Below are 19,905 nucleotides of genomic sequence, written 5' to 3' on the forward strand. Positions count from 1 at the left end.
CACACATAACACACTTAATTCCTACTTTACCAATTTTATAAGGTATCGCGAACATACATTGGTCCTTAGGTGGAAGCTTACGTTGGAGAATGGCTGAAACGTTTTCACCTAAGTTTACCTTCTTGTTGCTGATAAGTCTTCTTTTATTTCTGCATATATCTTTGAAGAATCTGACATACCTCGACACCTTTCGAATCACCTCAAGGAGTAATATATTTATCTCTACATTCCATAAAACATCTAAAATATCTTTCTCAATTGCTTTCTTATCTTATTTTACCAACCTTGAGGGAAAGGGATGTGAAACAAAAAAATAGGGAGGGCATGAGAGATGAAGTAGAAGGGGCTTGAGTTGAAGGAGATGGTGTTTCATCTTCTTTTTTCCTCTTGGGATGTGCGACCTCCTTCTCTGGGATTTTTGGTGCGATAACGGTGCCACTTCTAATGGTGATGGCACTAATATTTTCTCTTGGGCTTGGCTCAGTTTGATATGGTAACCTCCCTTGCGACTCCTATCTTTTCATGGTTTGAGCCAACTGACTTATTTGATTATTTCAATATTGTAAATGATCCTTGGTTTGATTCTAAAACTTTACTAAGACAAAGTCAATCGCTCGACGATGGTTGATATGGTTGAGGTGGAGGTTGCCTTGGTTGATATGCTTGGTTTGGTATTTGCTTTCATCCATATCTAAAGTTTGGATGGTCTCTCTATCCCAAATTGTATGTGTTGACGTGAGTATTGTAAGGTCTCTAGGAGGTCTCGAAAAAATTACCCATTGCATTCACTTATGTGGTAGCATCTTCTTGAAACATCGGACATCATTCTATTGGATGGTCTGACATTATGCAAATTCTGCATAGTCTGGTTGTACCAATTTTACATGTAACAAGAGAATTAACCACATCATTTAACTTATCAATTTTTTCTCCAAAGTAAATGTACTTATATCGTGAATCCGTCTAATGGGTTCCCTGAAAGGAGAAACCATTGAGAGTTGGCGACCATTGTAGAAATTACATTTCTAGCCGTATTTGCAGTCATGTTCACAATAACCCTCCATTAGATGTGTCGATCATCTTCATCTCCAAAGAAAGTAAGTATTCATAGATTTACTAGATAAGGGTCTATCTAGTTAATTCGTGTTGTGGACAATTAGCACAGAGTTTCTTGAATTATTCCCAATAATCGTATAACAACTCTCCATTCTTTTTTTGGATCCTTAAGATGATTACTCTTAATTTACTTGCCTTCGCCACAAGGAAGAACTTGTCAAGAAAAAGTCGAGTCATATCAACCCATGCTGTTACATAATTAGCTGATAAATAAAATAGCCATTTCTTAATCAAATCGACTAAGGAAAAAGGGAAAGGATGAAATTTAATATGATCCTCAGATATTCCATGTGGTTTCATGCTTGAACAAACCATGTGAAACTCAGTGAGATGCTTGTTCAGATTTTCACTTGGCAATCCATTAAAGGTAGGAAGAAGGTGGATACGATCCATTTTAAGCTGGAATGGAGTTTCACCATTAGGAAAGGCGATGCATAATGGTTATTGAATGGCAGGTGCCGCTGCTAATTCTCATATTGTTTAATAAGCTAACGAAATGGTTCCTCATATGTAAAATATGCATCAATGTTGGAAATGGCATCAAGTATTAGATTTGATTATTGTTGCCTTTATTATTGTCAATAATATCTCTTTTTTCGAAGCGTTTTTCCATTAATTTTGTGAGTTAATGCTTTGATTTCAGGTTCACAATCTACTAGCTCTCCCGAGTTTTACCTGGTCATAAATCAAAACAAAACTATATCATTAATTTGTCAAAGTCCCCGAAAACAACGTCAATTTGACAAGCATCATATATTGTCAAATGAAATATTCCTTTTTCTCAAATGAAATAAATTGAAACATAGTATAGAGAATAAAGGGTCGATCTATAGGGACTTAGAAGTTTCTAATGTCGAATTGTGTTGATTTTGATCCAAGGAAACTGTAGTAAAAAGAAAAAGGGTATTTGGTAATAAAAAACTAAATAAAATGAAATAAGTAAAGAAATAACAAAGAGTGAAAATAATAGTTGAAAGTAGTAATGATGAAAACTAGCCTCAAGCTTCGCTTTGCCTCAATTCATTTTGATCATCGAAAGAGGTTTTACTTTGAGATTCATGCCGGTTATAATTTACAAGGTTCAACCATTGTAACTTACTTTTCTCTCTGGTAAACCGATATTCCCAAGTCAATATTTGAAATTCAGTCCTTGTTTGGACTAACTATGGTTATCGTCTTTAGCACCAAAACAACATAAAATGCTGGAAAAGCATGACTCGGATTATGTTATCTCAATGAGAACTGAATCTAGTCTCAATTTTCCTTAGCGGACCGCCGCTAAGTGTGTTTATAGGAAGTTGAATTTGCTACCAGTCGGTTCTTCTTCCCAACTGTAAATTAGAACAACATCTAGACTAATGTCGAACTTTTTGAAATAAAAGTGTTGAGATTTTTAAAGGAAATACTGACTGTCAATCCAAGTTCATAGAAAATTAAGAATGATATCTAAAAATATTAATTGTTTTTCAATTCCCACAATATGAATTGAGTCATCGCTAAGCCATCGACTAAATGAAAGTTTAGCTAAGCATGATGGAAATCGTACTTGCATTTTTAGTAAACAAAGTAAAAAAACTAAGAAAGATAAAACAAAAATAAATTTAATTAAAACCTAAGTAATTTTATAAAAACCAAAGAAGAAAAAAAGTACATGTCAAGCAATACCTCAAGGGGCATTTATAGTATATGGATTCTTAAAAATAACATCATAATTTAAAAAATATATATAAAAAAGATAGATCTTAAAAATAATCCCAAAATATTTAAATTCAAACTTAAACTTAAATTCCTAAAAGATTTTGTCCATCCTCTTCTAGATAATGCTAACTGGACTGCTTCTAGAAATTGTTGTTGTTGCTGACTCGATCGCCAGATTCTTTGACGTCAGACCGCATCGTGCCCCAGATTATACCCTTGTCTCCAACCATGATTGGATTATAAAAAAATACAGAATGCTCCCTTCTTATGTTGATTTTGGAAAATAAACTCCTACACATAAATAAGCAATTTTAAACAGTCATCATAAATAAATATAAATAAATTCATGTAAATAAATTGAAAAAAGAAATCTAGATCGATTTTTGGGGTATTACACTAACACATACTCATATATTGATTTTGGTAACCTATGTCAATGACAACACTTTTTTCATCAATCAATTAAACATTAGTCTTAATGTATTATTGTTATCCAAGCTCAAAATAATATATGACTATAAACCTTTAAACAATAATTGTATTATTATTAGGAATTTATTATAAAATAATTTATTTGCACACACATCAAAAGAAAATGAAATAATAATGAGATATGCATTCTTAATATGAAATTTGAAATATATTAATACATTCTTAATATGAAATTTTTCATAATGCAAGTGCATACATATACACGTTCAAATGGTTTTTAAAATCAGGATGATACCAAAGAAATATCACTACAAGAAAATATACCTTTAATGACACACAAACGATGACACAAGCTAATTTATGACTTGCAAAAAATGTGTGTCATAAAAAAATTTCATGTTTCTTAAAATTTGAACGATTTATGACTTACAGTGTGTCATATTTAATAGCCATAATCCAAAAAATTTAGTAAACACACGGAGTATACTTTTCATTGTGTGTCATCTCTAAAAGTCATCTTTTAATTCCCCCCATAATTTTCATCACGTACGCATGCTTTCCCGCTGTAAAATTTCAAAGCCTACCTTTCCTCTCTCTTCACACACAACAAATCTATCTATGTCCGTACAATCCCCTCACCACGCTAATGGCGATTGGTCGAGAAGTAGCAATATCACTCGATGGTGTGAAGGACAAGAAAGTGATTCTATTAAAGAAGCTCAACATTCCTATCTTTCCCGTTCGTTACAACGAAAAGTAGTACGACAATGCTCTGGTTTCCGGCGAATTCACAAAGCTTGGTTTGCCTCCTTTCCTCCCCCACAATCTTTTCTGGGTTTTCATTACTTTCTTTAGAAAGCATGTTATTCTCCCGTTGTTGTGTTCGATTCTTGTTTGGGTTTTTTTCTTCACAATTGTTTCTTTTTGAATCTTGGGATTTTCTTTGTCGTTCTTCTGTATATTTAATCTAATAGAAATTTATCGGCGTTTTTTAGTAAATTAAGGAATTTAAGCTGCTGGTCTTGATTTATGCCTTCATTTCTCTTGTTTTTTGTTCTTAGCATTGGTTAATTGTTGGTCTTTGTGGTTTGATTTACATTGACTTTTGATGATATACTACGAGTGGCCTTTGATACAAATAAGGTATTGTAAGTTGTCAGTTCAGTGTGCTCCCATTTGATCATTGGCAAAAGTAATTTATTTGTTGGATTAAATAGTTCCACTTTAGATTACATTGTTTTATTGATTGTGTTCGGAGGCATTTATTGAAACCAAGAAATGACTAGATATTGTTCAGTTTATGCCTCAAAAACACTCTTCAGTTCTGTTGTTGTGCTTGTGCTGCCTTGCACTCATATGCTACTGATTGTATTTGGTGCACTTGTTGATTCTGCCATGATCTTCTGCTTATTATGAAACGTTAATTGATCCATCCCTATCCTGCATTTCTTTTGAACTTTTAAGCTATATGTAGAAGCTATAAGTATTTTTTTTTTCTGAAGAATTTTCAAGTCATAAAATCCCTACCTAAAGATTTCCCAATTTTGAAATTTGCTACCCTGCATTGGAGGGCACTTATTGAGTTTTGATGGTCTATAAAACTGAAACTGTAGGAATTTCAAAACATGTCAGTTTTTGGAGAGTATTTATCCTATAACTTTCTTCTGCCTTGGTAATTGCATATTTGTTTTTTCTCCTTAATACTTAGGTCATTTTACTATAAGCCTCACTGCGGATTCTACATTTGAGAAATTGGCATTTTACTATATGTTTGTTCTTGTTCTGTTATGATATGTTATCTCCTATTTAATTTCATGCAGATGACCGATGCCTTTATTTGGCAGGTCTGGGTACAAAAGGATTTGTTTTGCCTGGAAAAACGTCAAATGTGAAAGTTATACTCAACGGTGGTCAAATTGTTACTTATCTGAGACCTGATGGATATTTTTCATTGTATCCTAATGTTCATCAATTTCTTTTAGATTTGGGGGCTGGGGTTGCTAGGGTTTTGAACCCAGGGTTTCACTCCTCACAAACCTTCTGCCACTGAGGCCAAAAAGTTGTTGGCAATTCTTATGCATTGATCTGATTGGAAATTCATATATTTTTTTTTTCTTTGCCCTTTTGATACTGTATTTCTGTTATTAAATAATGAGATATTGTGTAAATTGGGTGGTAGTAAATATTTCCTCTGAACTATTATAATCCCTTAAAAAAATGCCTAAAATCCAGAACATATCAGTAGGGACTCATTTGATTGAAGTGACTGCAATTGGCTATTTCTTTTCCCCTGTAAGATTTTTCTTTCTTCCCCGACTCTAGGAGAATTTTAATGGTTCAATTATATTGGTTTTTCTTCATTAACATTAATGCCTTTCGATCTTTCTTAGGTTAGAGTTGATGTTAGTGCTAGAAACCCAGGCAAGGTACAGGCAGCATTAACGGAGAACCGGAGGGGTCTCAGTGAATTGGTTTTAGATCCATTGAGAGAGGAACAATATTTTGAGGTTAAGGAGCCTTTTTCTATGTATGTTTATGTTTCTTTTTGTTTGCAGTTACTGTCTATCCGTTGCTTCATGTTTATCCTACTTTATTGCAGATTAGGGAACCTTTCTCCATAATGAATATTGTGAAAAGCCCAATGGGTCTCATGGTGGGATTTATGGTGGTGGTTGTTTTCTTATGCCCAAATTAGTGGAAAACATGGGTAATGTGCTCTGCTACTCGTTCATAACTTGGTAGCTTTCTTGAAGTTACTACTTGCACTAGATTTATAAGAGTTGATTTTCATGGAGAATATGCTGCTTATGTACTTGCTTGCATTTGTTTTCTTGATTCGGATAAAATCTCCTATATTGCCTGTTTTCTGCTTGTATGAAGAATAATTGAGCTGCAATTTTTCCCAAACATTACATTTTTAACAATTCATTCTATTATTTTCAAATGCTCCTGCCCCTCTCAATGTATAGGCTAGAAATTTAATTTTTGCTGATTTTGTCGACCTCTTGTCTATTGCAACAGATCCCGAAGAAATGAGGCGAGCACAAGAAGAAATGAGAAACCAAGGAGTTCCCTGCCTGGCTAGTTTGTTACCAGGAGGTGGGAGGAATTGAGTGTTTGAGCAAGAACCATGAACTCAAAGTTAATGTTCAGTAAAATCAAGGGCGGTTTTGGTTTGCAGAAAGAAAGGATGATGCACCTTGAATTCTTGGTGGCATCTCAAAGGTTATGTAGTTTTTCACTTTAGTTGCAAAACTTATCTTGTGATTAAATTGATATAACAGCTATTCATTGTTGTGATGCTTTGATGACAAAAACAAAGACAAGTTAGAAAATATTATTGTTATGGACATGATGGGTTTTGTTTGCTTGAAGAATTGACAATACTGTTAAATGAAATCTAAGTACTTATTTCTGTTTTTACAATTATTTAACTAAATATTTACTTCTTGATGATTGTGTTTGGAGATAAGCTTTGAAATTTCCCGTTTATTTATGAGGGTGATTTAGCTTCTCGTTTATCATTAACTCCCCTGTCTCATCTTTGGAGGTATGGTAACCCCTCCCCCCCCCCCCCCCCCCGCTAAATGGAGCTACCTGAGCTTCCGATGGCTATTTTATCAGTAGATATCAAGCATTGCAATGTATATGCTTCAAAGAATGCATATGTAAAATTGGTCATTTTAGTACTCTTTGATAGTTATATACTTCACTTTAAATAAGTATAAATTATATTCTTATTTCATATTTTTTACTTAGGTTGGTGATTGGGAAGGAAGAATACACGAATAATGACATTGATGATATTCACAAAGAATGGGTATCTTATGTGGCAAATTTTATTATGCCGTGATATTTTGTATCGACATATGATTATAATAATTTTGATAACTTAATGTTAATATATTGTATGCAAATGGATTGCTTATATATAATATGATATATATATTTAGTACTATGAGGCATTAAATGTGATTTAGTTTGATTATTTGTCAATTTACAATATATATATATATATATATAATTTACGACATACAATGTGTGTCATAAATACGTGTCATAAATTTATGACACACAAATTTACGACGGGAGCTTCAATGACACGCAATGCGTGCCATAAATGCGCATAATAAATGAGTGTCATAAATGTCTGTCATAAATGCGCGTCATAGATTTATGACACACAATTGCGTGTCATCTGAGATTTATGATAGTGGCTTCAATGACGCGCATTTGTGTGTCATCTGCACCGATAGATGACGCACAATGTACGTCATTAAAGGGGGTTTTTCTAGTAGTGTATACAATAGAAATAAGAAATAACACACTAAATAATTATTTTCAATACATCATATTTTAAAAAATATATATCAAAATTTGGGTCTATTTATTGAAAAAACTTAACCACATTTGATAACGAAAGGATCAGTTTGATCTCTTAGGGTGAAAAACATTCCACAATCAAAATTTATCGACAGAAATTAAATTTCAAAAGGCAAAAGGTGTTGAACATTGGAGAAACCAATAAAAAATTGAAGAAAAAAAAGTAGATATAAATATGAGATATGATCTTTAAAATATGTAAAAAAAAATTAAACATACCAAAATTTAACTCTCATCCTTAATTTCGTACATGTTAAAGCTAGGCACAGACAGTTTGACTTCTATCTAAATAGAAGAACCATCTAAAAAGAAATCTAAATATTATCTAAATAGGACCGTCACCTGTTGATTGATAATATTTTGTGACGAACAGATTCAGACCATATTGTCCCGGTTCTTATTAGATGTATGATATCTAAATACATGAAAAACTTATCCGAAACTCGTATCCGAATCATAAATTTGACCGTTTTCGACTTAGATGTCGGATAAACCAGATTCCAGGGTGAAATCTTCAAGGTATCTCAAAGAATAGTAAGGGCTACTCGGTTGCATATCTGAGAGCATCTGACGGAGTTTAGAGGCTTCCTCTTTGAGCTGAGCATTCTCTTGAACCACCTCAACATGGGTTTTCGAAACATTGTTGAGCTTATCTATGAGCTGATGATTCTCATTCCTGAGCCAAACTAAGTGTGCCCATAGCTCATCTAGGAGCCTTTGTTTGCGTATACGTGACCTACGTGCAGATTCCCTATTAGATATCACCCTCCTTTGCTTTCTCTCGTTGACGAGGCTTTGTTGTTGCTCTAGCTCATCTGCTTCATCCGACGTCGAGTTGCTGCAGATACATGATGAATGGGGATTGATTTCACAGATTTGGGGAGGGATGTAGAAATTATGAAGGGTGTTCGAGAATCTGTTAAACTCGAACGAAGGTGTGTTCGTCTGGATCATGCTGAAATGAGCTGAGTATGGGGATGGATTTGCAGGAAGTGGATATTGGATTCTTGAAACCTCAGTTGGATACATTATTTGGACAACTGTGAAGTGACTAATCTCTTGTTGGAAGGGGAAAGAAAGCTTGAGGAAATGAGGTTCTTATAGACGAAGGCTGAGGTCATGGTCCTACCCTAAGGCAAAAATAATGGCAACTTGTGGGCAGATTAATGGTCCATAATTTGCTGCTGCTTCCTTTTGGAAAATAGTGGGCAGATTAATGGGTAACTTCTTGTATGAACATATTAGAAAAGTGGTCAATTCTTTTTTAATTAAGTAGAGTATTACATTTTAAGGTAAATATTAAGATTAAATTTCACATAAGGTAAAATAATACAAGTATCTTTAATTATTTGATTAATTAATGAATCTAGAGGTTAATAGTTTCTTAACGGTAAACTTTTCTTTCATTATAATCTAACAACCAATCCAAGAGCAAAATGAGAGAGAAAAAGACATACACTCACAAGTTGATTGATTTCGGAGGAAAAGTTCAGATTTTGTTCATTCATTTTTAATTTAAACATCTTTATATTTTGTTATATTAGTTTATGAGTCTAATTGAATTTTTTTAAATAAAATTTTCAATTTTCAATTAAAACTTAAAGTCGTGTGGACACTCTAGTCAACAATATTGTCACACAGATTTTATTGCTTTGTTATAACATAGACACAATGATATGGGCACAAAAATCAAAACAAATACAAAAGAAAACATTGGATAAAGACTCAATATGTCGATTGATTTGTTGAAGATTTATATCAATGGTTACAATTAGAAAACAATATTCAACAATTTTAATTGACTTAATGATAATGTTACAATATGCAGTGGGCGACCAAGCTTTTCTTAAAGTATCATTTTGGAAGAATATGTTACAATTTAGACACAAATGAAAGTTGACCTCAATAGTCCTTAGATATTACGAGATTTTAGAGAGGGTTGCACCAATGACTTATCGATTAGCGTATCACCAAAGATGGAGTGCGTCCATAGTGTGTTATATTTTCAATGCTTAGGAGATATCACTATGTTCATTAACATGTCATTTTTATGAAGCCAATTGAGGTGAGTCTCAACTTAATATATGAAAGAATCGTTAAGGATCTTAGTTCGGGAGATCAAGAAACTTCGAAACAAAAGAATTCCCCTAGTGAAAATAGTATGGAGGAATCATGAACTTGAGGAAGTCATATGAGAACCAGAAGGGTCTATATAACTTTACTATATACATATTCTTTGAAAATGGGAGAGATATAACTACTTAAATTTTTTAATAAATATGTCTGAGAGTAAACCCAAGTTATAGATGGATCAATTTGTAAGCACTATTATATTCAATATACAAGGTTTGAGGTCAATCGAAAGAGAATCGAGCTCAATTAGTCATAAAAAAAGATATTTTTAAATAAGTGATAAATGAGAAAGTACAAATAAAGTAATGATCCCATTGATGAAAAATTGGATTTAATCTCTGTTTAATATCTTTTGTTAGTACGAAGGGAAAGTGGCATAACTGATTTTAGTAACCTAATAGATAAATTTCCTTAATTACATGTATGATTCTTGTGACATCAAATACAAAACTATGTTAACTGCATTGTATAAATTGTTTCTGCAATATTAATATTGTTATTAAAAAATATAATCTTAACATTCATATGATGTAAAGATTAAAATGAATGACAAATGTCATGATTATTTAAAAAGAATGCTTTTCATAAAATTAAAAGGTTTTTTTTACAAAATTAATGTCTTTTTAGTGTCTTCTTTAATTAAAAGAGGTGTCTTATACCTCTGTGAACTATGATTTATGTTCTTCTTAGTTTTAAATACTCATTTATAATCAATAAATTAATTTTCACCTTCATATAATGAGATAATATTTTAATTTTATTGTGTTGTATAGAGTTATACTATTGATGTGATATATTGATAATATTACTAAAGTTCCATTTTAATTAATACATGACAAGCATCGTTTTACTCGTCAAATAAAATCTTCTTCTCAAATAAAATAAATAGAAATAGGTAATAAAGTGAAAAAAATGGTCGATCCATGAGAACTTAGAAGTTCTTGATGCAATTTCGTGTTGATTTCAATTTAGGGAGTTGCAACAAAAATAAACAAAAAGGGAGTTTTGGCTAGTAAGAGATAAAGACAGGTAAATGAAGTGAAAGATAAAGAATTAAAATTGAAATAAAATAAAAGAAAGCATAAATAGAAATTTAAAACAATAATGACAAAATCGCCTCGAGCTAACTTTGTTTTAATTCCGTTTGATCATCAAAATGGATTTTGACTCAGGGATTCTTGCTGGTTATAGTCTACAAGGCCCAACCCATTGTAACTTTCCTTTCTCTTTGGTAACCATTCTTCCCAAGTCACTCTTCGAAAGTCGATTCTTGAATGGACAAACAACAACTATTTTCGTTAGAACAAACATATTAAGTTTTGAAAAAGCCCGACTCAGATTATGTTGTCACGTCGAGAATCGAATTCGATCCCGATTTTCATTAGCAGATCGCCACTGAGTGTGTTCACAGGAAGTCAAATATGTCACAGTCCGATTCTTCCTCCCAACTTTAAATTAAAACAACATTCAGACCAACATAGACTTTTTGAAATGAAAGCGTTTTAATTTTGAAAGTAAGGCCAATTGCCAAACTAATTAAATATAAAATTGATAATGTAATCCGAAGGTGTTTAGTGCTTTTCAATTCTTACGTGTGGAATTGATTCATTGCTAGCTCTCGGCTAATAAAGAAATTAGCTAAGCATGATATGAATAATGTCTAACATGCTTTATGAAAATCAATAAAAATTTAAATTAAAGATAGAAATGAAAATAAAAAGGAAACTTTATAAAATCAAAAATAAAATAACAAGGTAAAAGTTAAGATGTCTAAGCCTTACCTTATGGAGGGTATTTACAGGCTTCTAAATCCTAAAAATAACAAGGAATTCAAAATGAAAATAATACTAAATCTCAAAGATAATTCAAATGTTTTAAAATCAAACTTAGAAGCTAAATTTCCTAAAATATCTCCTTATATCGTGCTGACTAGGCTTCTTCTAGAGTCTTCTTCGTGCTGATTGGGTCTTCTAGAAACTACCACGTCAAACCCACATCGTGCCTAGCATTGTGCCCATATCTACAGCCGCGATAAGGAAATAAAAAATATGCAGAATACGCCCTTTTGCTTCCAATTCTGGAAAATAGATCATTGCACAAAAGTAAATGCAACACAACTCTAATCAATAGTGATATATTCATAAAAAGGGATAAATAACAAGTGAAAAGTATCAATTTAAAATGCTCATCAAATTCCCCTTCACTTGTCTCATGCTTGTCCTCAAGCATGCTTTGATCAAATTGGTCAAAACTCAACCTACCTTTCTCCTCCTCGTCTCATACCAAAGTAAATTATGCAATCCAAGTTCAAAATAATTACTCGAATCAAGATATCAATCAATTGAAATACAATATTAGGATCAAGTCAAACAAAATTGTAACGTTCAATCATTCATCAATCTTAATTCAACCTAATTCAATTCCTCACAAAGGTTCACTCAATGTGTTTTGGGTGCAAGAACACTCAAAGTCGAAACTAAACATGAATTTTCATAAGCTTGTAATACAATCAAATCTAAACTACTTAATAGAAACAAGATGCAAAGATCATTGGGTCTTTAAAAAGGGTGTTACGGGGCTTAGGTAAAGGTGAGGGAAAGGGCTAGAAATGAGGTTAATAATCAAGACAAAGAGTTCTTTAAATAATCAAACCAAGTCCACGAGAAAATTAAGATAAATATCAAACAATCATTTTCTTTCTTTTTTTCTTTTTTCTTTTTCTATTATTTTCGAATGCTGCTATTTTTTTCGTGGAACAAGAGCGCATAAACTACAATTATTTATCTTGACAAGGGTGGAAGAAATGGAAAAATAAAAGGCTTGGGTTTTAGAGATGTGGTGAAAGCAAAGAAAATGATATAGGCTCTGTAACATCCCAAAAATCGGGTTAGTGACAAAAGTACAAGATTTTAAAACTTTGTTGTCAATTTTGAAGAATTGAGAAATTTAGGGACTTAATTAGAGTATCTTTGTGTAGGATTGAATAACAAAGTTTGAAAGAGAAAGGGGCATAATGGTCATTTAATAAGGGAATAAATTAAAAAATTCATTATTTGGTATTATTTATACACATGGAGAAAGGAAAGAAGGGTAAAAGAAATATCTGGAGACTTAGTTCAGCTCTCTTCTTATTCTTATTCTTCTTCTCTTCCTGTAACTCCTTTGGAAGGTGAGTTGGTCTCAGACTGATTATTTCTTTCAATTTTAATTTGGTTTTTATTCTTGAAGTGTTAGAAAAGTTTAAGGAAGTTTAAAGAGAGGCAAAAACTAAAGTATTTATAAATTATGAGAGATTGAATGTATTGGGTTTTTAAGTGAATTTTGAGAAATAGTTAGTAAATGAATTTTTAAGTGAAATTTGACTTGTCATAAGTTGGGATAAGAAATCTAAAGTGTTAGAAATAGATTTGGGGTATGTTGATTATTTGGTGTGACTTTTGTTTCCAAGGGTTCTATGAGGATTTTGGATGGTTAAGTGTGGTTAAGTGATATATGTTAGTTTTAATAAGTATATTTGGGTTTAATGATTTGAAAAGAGTTAAAAGAGTTGAAGTTAAGAAAGTTTTGGAATTTTTTTGTATAATAAGTAAGTTCTGGGAAAGAGGTATCGGTATTGGATGAACAATACTGATACTTCAAAGTAAAAATAGGTGATATTTGGGTTTGGGTATCGATACTGGAAAAATAGTATCGATACGAATAGGTAAATTGTATGAAATCCTTTATTCAGTATTTATATCGAATGAGTAATATCGATACCAAGCGGTATCGATATCAGTGAGCAAGTATCGGTACCATTTTGAAGATGAAATTCTAGAATCAAAATTGGGTATCGATACTGAAGTATAGTATTGATACCGGTATTGTACCTTGGGTAGTGATACTATTCAAAGTGAAATAGTGAATTAAGTGTTGTGTTTAGCTCATGTTATTAGTGATTTATTTATAGTATTATGAATTTCGATATATATTTAGATCGTATATTGGTGTAGATATTGATCGAAAACAAGACTCGGACGATTCAAAGGTGTGAGATCGATCTAAGATGCTAAGTGTTTAGCTTGTACTAAGAGAGGCTAAGGTTAGTGCAAATTATTGTATATGGTATTTTATGGAATTAAGACTTGCGATGAGTCTATTTTCAATGTTTTGATTACATGATTCTAGGAATGCAAGTATATTGTTTATATGGTTTCTATGTGTACATGAATATATGTTTAGGCAGTATATGCATTGTTATTCATAAACTATGTATTGTATGTTATCTTATGTGACTATGACCTATGTGAATACATGTCCTGATATAATCTATGTGATACAAAATTATGTGAATATGATATATGTGAATACATGTCTATGTGACAAATTATGTGAAACTGAACTAAGTGAATATATGGAACTAGTATATAAGTGATATGATATAATATAAGTGATTATGTGAAACTATGAGATAAGCTATGTGACATTGATCTATGAGACTATATGAAAATGTGTAAATGAGTACATGCATAATTTTACATGTTATATGCACTTTTATACATAAGCTATGTGTTATATGTTATTCTATGTGCTAGGTTATCTATGTAAATATATGAGAACAAGATATAAGCTATTTGACATGATCTACGTGATTACATGAACATAAGATATAAACTATGTGACATAACCTACGTGATTATTGGTCTATGTGAAATAAGATATAATAAATAATTTAAATGGTAAAGCCCATAGTATGTGATATGGGAGCTGGGGGTATAATTGGCATGCCAAGAGTCGAGGGTTCTACGCAGTCCTTCGGGACATCTATGTGGTCCTTCGGGAGAATTCTACGTGGTCCTTCGGGACATTTCTACGCGGTCCTTTGGGACATCTATGTGGTCCTTCGACACATTTTATGTGGCACTTCGGTGCAATTTATACGAGCTTTGGTGATAAAATTTGTGCACAACCTCAATGCACTCACATATAATTTGTTCTCAGAAGTGTACCATGGGCAAATAAAAGAGATAACATAAATAAATCGTGTGTGATGTTATGCGTTTTGATTGAAAAAATGTATTATATGATGTTTACAAAGGTTAACTACATGATTATATGATTAAAGGGATTAATAATAATAATATTGATGAAGATGGTGATGTTGATGATGATAATGATGGACTATGTGCATATAAGCATTTTGTTATATGAAATGTTCTATTGTTTTGTATGATATCATTGTATGAAATGTTCATGCATTGATAAGTATTTAAAGTATCCATTATACGTTTTTTACGCCTCACTAAGTCAATGACTTAGCGTGTAAGTGTTTTACACGTAGGTTCCATGTGGTAGGAAAAGAAAAGCTAAGCGAGTCTGGACAACATCTCCTTTCCGAATAACATATCAGAAAAGAATTGAATAGTATGTATTTTTTTATAATGAATGTAGTTGGCATGTACCTGAAGATTTGAGTCGGATATGCTCTGATTGATTTTGTAAAACTATATGATTGTTGTCGCAGTCGTCTTTCGGATGGGCCCATAATTGGGCTTCGACTTAAATAAATAGGCTAGAATCTCCACCGATCATTTATTTTTCAAATAAAAACTAGGTAGATCAGATACATTGGTTTATTTTCTTACCTGATATGCGTCTTACCAAAAATATGTCAGGTTCGGGAGTCGGTTACAGTCAAGGAAGGATTAGCACCCCTTGTACTGCCCTTTCGGTACTAATTTAATTTCCAGTTGTCTTAATTAAGAAAATTGTAAGTTAATTTAAAAAGTAAAAAATTCGATCCAAATTGCTTACCTTTAATTGATTTAAAAAATACTCCTAATAAATTAAGTACTGAATTGATCAAAAGAAAGAGAAAAAATAAATTATAATATTTACAACGAAATAAAAAATATATACATGCCAAGAAATATAAATTAATGGAATGGAAAATAGAAATAAATAGAACAAAGATAAATCACACATATTAAAAATATAAAGTAATATAAATAATGCAATGAAAAAGGGAAATTAAACACAATGACAAAAAATAAATAATTAAAACAAAAATGAGAGAACTAAAAAATAATAAAAATAAATAAATAAATAAATAAACGTTGAATCAAGAACCCATAAAATACAATGGCTTTAAAAATATAATTAAATAAACATGAATTGAATAAAGAGAATAACCAAATTAAAAGAAGGAATAAAATGGGTGGCGAATTTAAAAGAAAAAGAAATCAAAATTAAATTTAAAGCATGAAAATGATTTTTAAAAATAATAGAGGGATGGAGGCTGCAATTAGCCCTTACACGATCAAAAACACGCAGATCTTGGAGTGAAAAGGGTCAAGTTTCGGGTCGGCTATAAAGCCCAAGTTTCATAAACATATTTCATTTTTCTTCTCCCCCTCAAAACAGATCAAAACTAAAAACCCAGAATGCTTTGGATTGTTCTTTGTGTTCTTCATGAACACGAAGAACATTCAAACCCAAACCCAGATTCCAGCCGGCACCGCCTCGCCGGCCGCCTTTCATCGGCGGTGAGGTCTCGAAAAAATTTCATTTTTTAAAAGCTTTTCATCTCCTTTCTTCAAATATTCCATTTTTGCATAAAAAAGCCTCGAGGAAGGATCTGAAGAAACAATCCTTCAAAAAAAACTTCCCCTTTAATCCTTGGCTTTTCGAATAAAAAATAAAACCAAAACAAACTCAAAACACAACCACATGCAAACTAGTCGAAAAAGGTAAAAAAATACCTTATTTATTTATGCTTTTTTCGAATGTTACAAGTTCTCTATTGCTTCGATCTTGTATATTTTTTTTATTTCATTTTTGCAGGGATTTATAGCATTAAGAGTCCCTTTTTCGTTTGTTTTTAGAGTTTCATTAGGATAGAAATACATGACTTTGGTTGTTTGAATCTTATGAAACTACGTTGTTGGGTTGATTGTTGTCCTTGCTGGAAAAATTGTTTCCAACTAGGGGATGGTTTCTTAGGTCGAACTCCACTTTGCTCAGTGGTTTGTTTTGGGCCGTTGGTTTCACTGCAGATCCAATGGCTCAGGATTGTGTGGTGCGTGATAACATTTTTAGGGTTTTACAAACCCTAGCTAATATGTGATCTGGGACGTTTGATTGATGCTTGATCATACGACTGAGAATCGTGCGACGCTTTTGCTTAAGTTGAAAACCCTAGTTTGTTGGGTCAGGCAAACTTGGGTCGGGTCGGCTTATTGATTCATTCCCCAAGTCGGCTTGCTAGGTTAGGCTTTCCCACCTGGTTGGGATCTCTACTGGGCCTCTTGGACTGTTAGACTTGAACCTTGAATTTTGGACCAAAAAAAGAAAAACGAAAATAAATGAATAAAAAATAAAATGAATAAAATATAGTAAATAATATATAATATATAAATATATATATTTTAAAAACTATATAATATATATATTTTCAAAAACTATATATTATATATATTCAAAATGTTTTCAAAAACTATATATTATATATATTTTCAATATGTTTTCAAAAACTATATATAATATATATTTTCAAAAACTATATATTATATATATGTTTTTAAAATGTTTTCAAAAACTATATATTATATATATTTTCAAAATATTTTTAAAACTATATATCATATATATGTTTTCAAAACATCTTTTTTAAAAAACTATATATTGTATATACGTTTTCAAAATTTTATAAAAAACTATATATTATATACTTTATATATATACTAAATAAAACCCCAGACGATAATGAGTGACTACTATTGTATTTAATGTAAACTTGCTTAGTTTTATCTTAACGTAAATGAGAATTTTCAGTTATCTTGTAAAAGTAAACTATTTGATAAATCAATGTGACACCTCGAACTCGTATTCGGGTCAGATACGAGTTGAGGTGTTATATTTAATGGTATCAGAGCTAAGGTTTAGTCGACTCTAGGTTTAAACCGGAGTCAAATGAGTTTTAAAATGTGTACATGCCAAAAAAAGAAACAATTATGATATGATAGTGTAAGGAGAGTGTTATCTTTTTATTAGAGTAGGATTGTTATGTTATAGTAGATGTCTGATCATGAGAACTTTCGAATTAAAGCGAGAGGTGATAAACCTGAAGGTGGTAGGAATTCACCTGCCCTGACCAGGTAGGATAAAGAGCAGACACCTCAGGGAGTGCCTTTACAAGATTAAGGGTTATTTTTAGGAGGTTGAAAAAAAGTTAGAATAACTTTAGAGGGTCTCTATTGCTCTGAAGTTGAGTAGTTTCTTTGCTATGCGGGAAAGCTAGAGTATAGTGGATAAATGTCATCATGAGAATGTTAAAAGATCAAGTGATGTGGTTATTATTTTTAGAAAAGTTTAAGAATAAGTACATCGGAGACCAGTTTATAAGACAAATGAAGCTAGAATTTTTGAGTGTGAACCAAGGGAATTGCACAGTGTATGACTAAGAGTGCGGGTTTGATAAGTTGAGAAAATTGTGGCTGCGTTAACTCCAATTAAAAAGGAACTATATGTTTGGTTTGATGAGGGCTTGCACCTTAGATTCAAATAGTTAGTGTTGACTAACAATGTTATATGATGGTAAGTGTAATAGAGTTAAAAGATTTGAAGAAACTGTCAAGTTAAGCTAATCAAGTATGGCATGGATTTATGTATGGTTGTGTATCTTGACCATATAGATGTGATGTAGTCAAAGAGATAAGGCTTTGTATATATGAAGGAAACTTATGATGTATTAGAAAGTTTGAGATGATAAAAAGGATATGTGTATTGTATTATATCAGAAGGATTGTAAAGGGTTCTATGAGGATTTTGGATGGTTAAGTGTGGTTAAGTGATATATGTTAGTTTTAATAAGTATATTTGGGTTTAATGATTTGAAAAGAGTTAAAAGAGTTGAAGTTAAGAAAGTTTTGGAATTTTTTTGTATAATAAGTAAGTTCTGGGAAAGAGGTATCGGTATTGGATGAACAATACTGATACTTCAAAGTAAAAATAGGTGATATTTGGGTTTGGGTATCGATACTGGAAAAATAGTATCGATACGAATAGGTAAATTGTATGAAATCCTTTATTCAGTATTTATATCGAATGAGTAATATCGATACCAAGCGGTATCGATATCAGTGAGCAAGTATCGGTACCATTTTGAAGATGAAATTCTAGAATCAAAATTGGGTATCGATACTGAAGTATAGTATTGATACCGGTATTGTACCTTGGGTAGTGATACTATTCAAAGTGAAATAGTGAATTAAGTGTTGTGTTTAGCTCATGTTATTAGTGATTTATTTATAGTATTATGAATTTCGATATATATTTAGATCGTATATTGGTGTAGATATTGATCGAAAACAAGACTCGGACGATTCAAAGTTGTGAGATCGATCTAAGGTGCTAAATGTTTAGCTTGTACTAAGAGAGGCTAAGGTGAGTGCAGATTATTGTATATAGTGTTTTATGGAAATAAGACTTGCGATGAGTCTATTTTCAATGTTTTGATTACATGATTCTAGGAATGCAAACATGTTGTTTATATGGTTTCTATGTGTACATGAATATATGTTTAGGCGGTATATGCATTGTTATTCATAAACCATGTATTGCATGTTATCTTATGTGACTATGAGCTATGTGAGTACATGTCCATGTGATATAATCTATGTGATACAAAATTATGTGAATATGATATATGTGAATACATGTCTGTGTGACAAGTTATTTGAAACTGAATTAAGTGAATATATGGAACTAGTATATAAGTCATATGATATAATATAAGTGATTATGTGAAACTGTGAGATAAGCTATATGGAATTGATCTATGAGATTATATGAAAATGTGTACATGAGTACATGCATAATTATATATGTTATATGCACTGTTATACTTAAGCTATGTGTTATATGCTATTCTATGTGCTAGGTGATCTATGTGAACATATGAGAACAAGATATAAGTTATGTGACATGATCTACATGATTACATGAACATAAGATATAAGATGTGTGACATGATCTACGTGATTACATGAACGTAAGATATAAGCTATGTGACATAACCTACGTGATTATTGGTCTTTTTGAAATAAGATATAATAAATAATATAAATGGTAAATCCCATAGTATGTGATATGAGAGCTAGGGGT

At 31.8% G+C, this 19,905-nt stretch overlaps 1 protein-coding gene and 1 pseudogene across 1 annotated transcript; one reads left to right on the forward strand and one right to left on the reverse strand.

Moving 5' to 3' along the window:
* The first annotated feature begins 5,463 nt into the window (after positions 1-5,463).
* Positions 5,464-6,390, forward strand: LOC120173985 (annotated as a pseudogene).
* A 1,716-nt stretch (positions 6,391-8,106) lies between these two features.
* LOC120174008 (basic leucine zipper 43-like) lies at positions 8,107-8,666 on the reverse strand. The gene has a single exon (XM_039181006.1). It carries the CDS (start codon positions 8,656-8,658, stop codon positions 8,107-8,109), a length of 552 nt encoding a protein of 183 aa, XP_039036937.1. The 5' UTR covers positions 8,659-8,666.
* Positions 8,667-19,905: the final 11,239 nt, after the last annotated feature.

Source organism: Hibiscus syriacus, unplaced genomic scaffold, assembly GCF_006381635.1.
Source record: "Hibiscus syriacus cultivar Baekdansim isolate YM2019G1 unplaced genomic scaffold, ASM638163v2 tig00111996_pilon, whole genome shotgun sequence".
NCBI lineage: Eukaryota > Viridiplantae > Streptophyta > Magnoliopsida > Malvales > Malvaceae > Hibiscus > Hibiscus syriacus.

Bases quoted from the DNA above. Each gene is read 5' to 3' on its own strand.
- LOC120174008 (XM_039181006.1), bottom strand. From the start codon at position 8,658: ATGTATCCAACTGAGGTTTCAAGAATCCAATATCCACTTCCTGCAAAT.